The 7,956-nt window shown below is 36.3% G+C and overlaps 1 protein-coding gene across 11 annotated transcripts; it reads right to left on the bottom strand.

Annotated features, from left to right (window-relative positions):
- Positions 1–1,580: 1,580 nt before the first annotated feature.
- On the bottom strand, positions 1,581–6,471 carry LOC137737964 (ferritin-3, chloroplastic-like). Of its 11 annotated transcripts, none has more exons than XM_088684504.1 (12): positions 6,234–6,471; positions 6,043–6,096; positions 5,670–5,766; positions 5,155–5,558; positions 4,864–5,020; positions 4,559–4,673; positions 4,342–4,422; positions 4,151–4,216; positions 3,992–4,056; positions 2,695–3,046; positions 2,158–2,268; positions 1,581–1,966 (listed from the first exon to the last, which is right to left on the bottom strand). In XM_088684504.1, exons 1-4 carry the CDS (start codon positions 6,383–6,385, stop codon positions 5,547–5,549), a joined length of 315 nt encoding a protein of 104 aa, XP_088540630.1. In that variant the 5' UTR covers positions 6,386–6,471; the 3' UTR covers positions 1,581–1,966; positions 2,158–2,268; positions 2,695–3,046; positions 3,992–4,056; positions 4,151–4,216; positions 4,342–4,422; positions 4,559–4,673; positions 4,864–5,020; positions 5,155–5,546. The 11 variants fall into 11 exon arrangements, 10 of the variants coding, with proteins under 10 accessions (XP_088540630.1, XP_088540624.1, XP_088540645.1 ...); XM_088684498.1 differs by having other exon boundaries at positions 4,362–4,422; XM_088684519.1 differs by lacking the exon at positions 4,342–4,422 and having other exon boundaries at positions 2,695–2,807; positions 2,944–3,046.
- Positions 6,472–7,956: the final 1,485 nt, after the last annotated feature.

Raw genomic sequence — 7,956 nt, 5'->3', positions numbered from 1 at the left:
TATGTTGGAGATTCATTAGGTGATCTTAGCACTTTCACATTGCTTCTCTATACTTTGATGAAAATCTCACTTTTTCCACTAAACTTGTAATGCATGAATTTGCCGCCCGTACTTTTATTTTGTTTCTTAAGTTACTCTATTCCATTAAATTGGTCAGAAAAATCGTTTAACTTCATTGTTGTGGAACAATGAAAAGAAAATGCCTAGTATCGAATAATACGTTAGTCTCCTAACCGTTGCATTTATTCGTTGAATGTTGATTTTTTGTTTTCCAGCTTTCAATTACAATGCAGGTGCCCACAATGTGGTTGTAGTTGATGCTAACGGGTATGATCAATGTCTTGCGTCTCCAAACAACGGTGCCTATAACAGCGGCCACGACGTACTGATGTTTAACGTTGCCGGGGACTACTATTTCATATGTGAATGGCACTGCAATCACACCGACCAGAAGCTTAAGGTCACCGTAAACTAGATTGATTCACTCATATATGCCAGCATCTTCTTCACCAGCTTTAGCTTATTAACGGAGACCCCTTGTCTTCTCTTCCTTTTTTATTTTTTCAATAAACTTAAAGATGTTGGTAAATTGATGCATAACATGACCACCCAATGCCCTGACCAAAAGAACAGAAGGATTACCGACGAGCGAGAAAAACTTTCTTATCACTGGTTGTATAGATGATGTGATTCATAAACTCAAACTGCGGGATTCATAATGGATTTGAATCCAAACGTATAGATCAAAATGTGTGGCAAAGGCATGTATACATCTTTACTTAAATAATTATTGGTAATACTGCAATTGTGTGACCAAACCACTTCTAAATCTATGAAGCATACCCACTATCGTTATATTTCAGATGGTGCTATCTACACATTTCTTTTTTATCTCTCACACATTCCTCTCAATTTTTGTCATTTGATCTTTTTCAATTCATTCGATTCGACTGCTGAAAATTGAGAAGAGTGTGTAGAAAAGGTAAAAATATGTGGATGAATAGCACCGCTCTATAATTAAGTTGATAATCATGATTAAACCTGACAATATAGGCAAGTGATTTCTTCCAAGGAGCAAACATATATTATGGTAAGAGACATCATTGCTCTTTTTGTGACTGCGTTTATCATTGTTTTCCATGGCAATATATTGGGTGATATGTTAGGTGATTATTACTTATAACGTATGTGTTGGTCTTCAAATTTTTGTAGATTTTTTTTTTCTTTCAATTTTTTTGAATGGCATACCGCTGGTTTTATTTTGATGATTTTGACGGTGGAAAAAGATATTCACACACGTCTTTCTACCTTGTGCACATAATTGTTAACTTTTATCTTTTGATTCTTTATTGAATTATTCAATCCAATTCCAAATGCCAAAAATAAAGAAATTTTTTTCGTGAAGAAAATGAAGTGTGAAAATCATTTTTTTGTTCTAGATGGAGAGAAAACAAGCGAGAATATAAGGAGAGATGAAAGAAAACTCATGGTACAATTAACTCAAAATTGCTATTAGTTTTCACTAGCAAGCTTGCCCGCGCAGTGCTGCGGGTTTTGAAACTGTATAAAACATGTAGAAAGAGGCAAAGAGGCAGGTGTTATTCATTTGATCTCTCAAAGACTGATATTATTGCAACACATTCCAAATGGAATTTAAAAAAAAAACATAAACCTTCACTTCCTATGAACCATCACCAGAATTCTTCTCTGAACAATCATCAAGGGAACATCCTTTCTACTTTTTTCATAACTTCCTAACCATGCTCAGAAAGATTAGGATTCAACAATCATCAAAGGAATATCCTTCGGATGATTCAAATATTTAAGCATGAGCACACACCTCATCTTCAGATTCAGAGCTCTTTTTAGATCCAGAGCTGCTAGTGTATGCCTTCTTCACAGCCATTGATGAGCCTTTCTTTGCAACTGTGCATGCTTTTTGCGCAGTAACCTTTGCAGGGGTTTCCTGTGGACACAAAAGTTGAGGATCACTATCGACCAAAAGGTATCTTTCTTAATCTAACAAAGAATAAATACACAACACAATGTATCCCAAATATACAGATATGAGTGACTCAATCTTCAGGTGAATGCCCCATGCAACAACCCCAACCGAAAAAAAAATTATGGCACCAGATTGGAAAACCAAAAACTCACATCATCATCTTCCGAATCATCGCTACTCTCATCTGAGCTTTCAGCTGAGACTTCTTTCTTCTTTGTAGCAGCAATTGGGCCATTCTTAGCAGCTACCTTAGATTTAGAAGCCTTAAACCAAACAGTAACACACACTTAGAAATAACCATTATTTTCAAAATCACAAATCAAACACAAAAAATTAGCGATAGCATATGTGCATCAGTAGCTTTCTTAGCTTCAACAATCCCATTTTTATCAAAATGGGCCCATCAAAATAGATAAAATGATTGTGTCGACAATTTTCCTCAAAATAGATGAATAACAGAAGTACATTTCTCCATCATTTAAGTGTGATAAACACAGAGGCTAACAGAAACTAATAGAACAGAGAAAGACTAACAGAAATCGCAGTGTAGCAAGGCCGGACATCAATTTCTCCACCATCATGCATTCAAGAAGTAATTCATGGTAAAAGTATATCAAAGGTAATCATATGATCCTTGTACATATATGTCCTCAAACTATAGAACCACACAAATGAATATGATATCTAACCTGAAGCCGCCGCTTGGAAGTTTCATTTGCTGCAAAAATTTGTAGAGTTCGCCTCACCACCAAGGAGTTATAAGTGCATTAACTGCAGCATAAGTTGTTGCAAGATGTGGGATCTGGGAAATCAAAGAACGCGCTGTCAATTGTAAATCAAAGAACACGCTATCAATTGTAAGGAAAATAATGCAAAGCACTATCTAATAGAGTAGATAAGTAATGTTGTATAAGCCTAGTCAAGCTATCACAACTAACATTAACTGAGTTAAACAAAGATATATGGACACTGGCTAAGCCAAAACGGCAGATAGTGAGACCAATTTACTTGCCTGTCCTTGTCCGCCGCCATATCCACCCTCTGAGGCATGGAAGCAAAACACTACTTCATGAAAATCTAAAGATACCATTTCACACTAACAAAACAATAAAGATCACTTTTTTGTTGTTGTTCTTAGTGGTTAAAAGAAAATATATAAATGACTAACAATCCGGATCTTTTTTTTTTAGATTGACAGGCCAACTTTATTTTTCAAAAAGAAAAAAAACTCAATGGTCATTGTTTGTTATAAGAAAAGGAAAAGAGAAAAAGTGGTGTAGTCGTCATCTTTGTTAATCTTTGAGATTCTCTGGACCATGTTGGGGGGAGGATTTTGTAGCCATCATCTTTGTTAATCGCATCTTCTTCTAAATTGTCTTTAGAATGATTAACTTGAATACAATTATGCAAAACTACAAATGGATGGACACAGCCTGATCCCTTTTCTTCCACTGTGCTTTTAAGATAACAGAGAAAAACCTCTGAAAGCTGAAGTCCATAGGGCCCACTTTGTAAGTCGGCTTTGCAGGGGCATTTCAGTGCCTTGTGAGCCTTGGCAAGAAACTCATTTCCATCAGTATTTCATCAATATAGAAAGGCAGAAGCTTGATGCAGGCCCATAAATCAAAAGAAAACAGAAATCTTTCATTGCACAGAAAAAAAATGCTAAAAAACAATGTGAGTCACAAAATATATGAAACCTAGATCAAACATCTTGATAAAACCTAAGAATAACTCCACAAATTTCTGAGTTGTAAAAAAAAATTCAGAATCCCGAATCAAATTTCTTGATAAACTTTAAAAACCCCAATTCAGATGAGGAAAATACATGAGGGACTAATTTTAGCCATATTAGTTGTTTGCATTAGGTTTTGAGAAACTCAAGTAAGGAATAGAAAATGAAATCAGATAAGTAATGTTATATTCAAAAGATGAACACTAAACGTATGATAAAGATGATAATGCAATTGAATTATGGGTTCCTACCGTGCCCTTTGTGAAGTGTCCTTAGTTGAGCAAAATATTTAGATATTTTCCTGATAGGCTTCCACCTACAAAGGTAAAAGCAGAACATCAAAAATCATGCAAGCGTCCCTGTAGAACCTTTCCAACTGATGAAAAATAAGGGAAGAGATCAAGACTGACCTGCTCAGCCAAAAACTCGATTTCAACAAAATCTATTAATTGCACATCTTTGTTCTTCTCAGCAACCTGTTAGTCGTAAATTCAAGGATGAACATAGTATAGTAAGATTGTTAATTCACAACACGAACCAATCGATGGTACAAAATATAATCACCTAAGCCCAATCATCTTATATTAAAAAGACGTCATACAATAACAATGAATGTTTTACAGTGTGCAAGTGAAGCAGCTTTCATTTGCTAATTTCTCAAGTGATAATGCAAGCTCGATTGCTGGATAAAAACATAAGGACCAAGAAGACATCAAATCCAATGCAGACAGCAGATAAAATTGAACCCAAAAGGCAAAAGCTTTCTCTAACAAATAGAAACATATAAGGAGTCGTTTGGGATATAGATATTGGTGGACCTGGAAGAATAGAGACGCACTGAGTAGGTGAGAGCAAAGAGAGATAGTGGAATTTTGGAGGAATACTGGACGACGACGAACTGCGCAGCCATAGCTGTTGATGGCGGTGATTCCGCTGCGAGAGACAGTTCGAAAAAAAGTAATCAATAAATCTTACAAAACTGTAATAATTCAGTCATGAGCTTCGAATCATTGACATTTCAATTATAAGGATTCATAATTTAAATTTTAAGATAGTATTAACGATTTACAAAATTAGAAAGGTACAAAGCCATTAACAATTATGTAACTCAAACTCTTCATACCTAGACTTTGCTCACTACAATCTCTATTTTAATCTTAGCGGCAAAGTTCTCTTCATATCTCATTACTTCACTCTTCTTTCTTCTTCGTTACCAAAATGATTTTCTTCATGTACTATATGATCTATTCAGCTATTCTCCTCAGACAACAAATTGATAACTGGGAAGAAAGAAGAAAACATGCATCAATAAAATTTCGAATTTTTAACCACCTCTAATTTATAATTAATCTAAGTAAATACACAGCAACCACAACAATAAGAACTTTCAAATAGAAAAGTATCTATTAACTACCATGAAGAGGATCTTCCTAGATCCAACTTCCCACAGCCCTATGTCCCCCATATTGGTACCAACTGAAGCATATACCGAGATCAATCAACAGTCAATTATGAGCAGCAAGCATCTAGGGAAAAACTGTAGAGCCGAAGGTATACAAATAAATATAAGGAGCTACTTAAAAAATACAACCCAAGAAGCAAAGTTTGCTGTGAAGGATGAAAATCCATGCTCATGGGAATTGAACCCTGATTCAAAGTCCGTGTGACATTCTTAGGCAAGTCATCAGGTGCATTCAAAGCTTGCCCTGGACATGTTACTGGCCACATGTTAACAGGGAGATTAATCCTAATCCCTGATTTCCTGGTATTCCTGTACAAACTGATTATGGCCTGATTTTTTTAAAATCATTCCATAAGCTGCAACCACAACACAACCACAGCAATAAGAACTTTCATCAGTTGAATCTAAGCTTGCAAAAAGCATTCCATGAGCTGCAAAACACAAATGCAACTGACTACTATGCATACCTTTGAATTTTTCAGATGTTTCTTCAGATATAGTTCATTGGAATCCAGTGTAGGTGGTGGTGCTAAAAGCATACATGTTATTTGCTTCTTCCAATTTCTACATAAACACAAATTAACAGATTAATCTCCCAATTACAATACGTAGCATGAAATAACAAAAACAGCCAATATAATCTGGTGCGTTAAATGCTTTGCCCTCCCTCATTTTATACATCGTGGGAAAATATCAAACCCAAACAGAAGTCCTCTGAAACTCCGATTTCAATATAATCACACAAACAAAATACCAACTCAACTCTGATTATAAAAAAACTAAACTAAACTATAAATTGAAACTTTCAATAGAATAACCCTAGAATTTTAAATTACTTACCTTGAGAACAGAGGGTTTTGCAACCTACAAACAAACATCCAAATTTTGAAAAACCTACGAACCCAAAATCACAAAAACACCAAAACTAAAACACGGAATCACATTTTCTCAGCCACCGAGCAAAAAATTACGAATCCAAAACTAAAATATAAAAAAAATCCCAAAAACTTAGTGCTGCATGAAATCCGTACCTTGGATTTTGAGGAAAGGAATATGGGTTACGACGGATCGGCAACGTTTGAGAGCAAGAGAGACTGAACGCTTGAGAGTGAGAGAGGCGAGTTTGAGAACGGCGGAAGCAGAAATTTGAGAAAGAGAGAGAGGGAACGGATGGAAAAACCATGAAGATGCACTGGAAGTGGAAGGTCCAGCGATATGATGAACGGACGCAGGACTGGAGAGTTCTAGAGGCACCACAAAGCGGAATCAAAATCGTCTCGTGTACAGAGCACAGTTTTTCCTTTTTGGATTTCGTTTCTGAGGAAGGAGTCGAGAGACTTCTATTGGCAATCCAGGGTCAAAACCATCATTTTACTGTGTAATTGACAGAAAAAGTAAGACTTAAAGAACAACTGAAGGGCAAAATGGGAACAACACTGGCGAAGGAACAGTGAAAAGGACACAAAGGGAATTAAACAGAAAGTTAGGCTTTTTGTACAGAGCACAGTTTTTCCTTTTTGGATTTCGTTTCTGAGGAAGGAGTCGAGAGACTTCTATTGGCAATCCAGGGTCAAAACCGTCATTTTACTATGTAATTGACAGAAAAAGTAAGACTTAAAGAACAACTGAAGGGCAAAATGGGAACAACACTGGCGAAGGAACAGTAAAAAGGACACAAAGGGAATTAAACAGAAAGTTAGGCTTTTAGTATATATATAATTTGGAAAATAATTTTCGCACTTTTTTGGGCATTCTACACTTATTTGCTTAATTATGCTTACTAATTATTTTTTTTATTTGTTCAATCCAATGGTTTAGCCAACCCCACTTAGCCCTGGTTTGGGATTGAGGTGATTTAAAAAAAAAGTGGATATGAAAAAAAGTTGGGAGGGTTTTTGGTGTTTGGTAAACTCTCAAAATCAACTTTATTTCAAAGTTTGGGATGTAAATAAGCCCAAAACCTAAAGCTGCAAATAGTAGCTTCCAAAAACTAGATTATTTTCAAAACACGGGTGAACAGTAAGATCTTTAATGAATTTTTCAATAACCACAAAATTGCCCTGCTTTCCTCACACTTTCAGCACACCTCTCGTATTCCGCTCTCACAAAACTCGAACCAGAAAACTTCCAATCCCAGTGATCTCTCTCATTCTCCAGAAAACTTCCAAAAGTCCCTAGGGTCATCAAAATGAGGATCATGTTCAAATTTCAAAATGACGATCACGTTCAGAAACCCACTAAAAAAGGAAAAATATTGGGAATATGAATCTCACCGTTCTACCATCAATGGTGTGCGTATCTTGAAGAACCCTATCGAGAACAGTAGGATCTACAAAAACCACAAACCCAAAACCCCTGGGGTGGTCGGAGATCTTATCCCTCATGACTACCATCTGCAAAACATCGTTGTAGTTGCTAAAGTACTCTTTAAGCTTATCCTTTGAGGTCTCCCATGAAATCCCACCAATAAAAAGCTTCCCCTGATCGGAATCCATGTGGGTTTTCATTACCTCTCATTCTCACTGCGTGTGAGAGTGAAAGCTTCGATCTTTATTAAATTTTGGAAGTAGGTTTTTGGATTTTGGGGGTTTGGGATTTGGGAGAAGAATGAAGGAAGGGTTTGTGGCCGACTAGAAAAAGAAGAGAGACGGATTAGGGGGTCGAGTGCGTATGTATGCTTCGAGATTGGGGGGAAGTTTGGGATTTGGGGAATGGAAGTATGTGTTTGGACGGGTGAGATTTGCTGGATTGGTT

The sequence above is a fragment of the Pyrus communis genome, chromosome 2 (genome assembly GCF_041283825.1).
Source record: "Pyrus communis isolate YQ-2024b chromosome 2, ASM4128382v1, whole genome shotgun sequence".
NCBI lineage: Eukaryota > Viridiplantae > Streptophyta > Magnoliopsida > Rosales > Rosaceae > Pyrus > Pyrus communis.
This window is presented reverse-complemented; position numbering and strand designations above follow the sequence as displayed.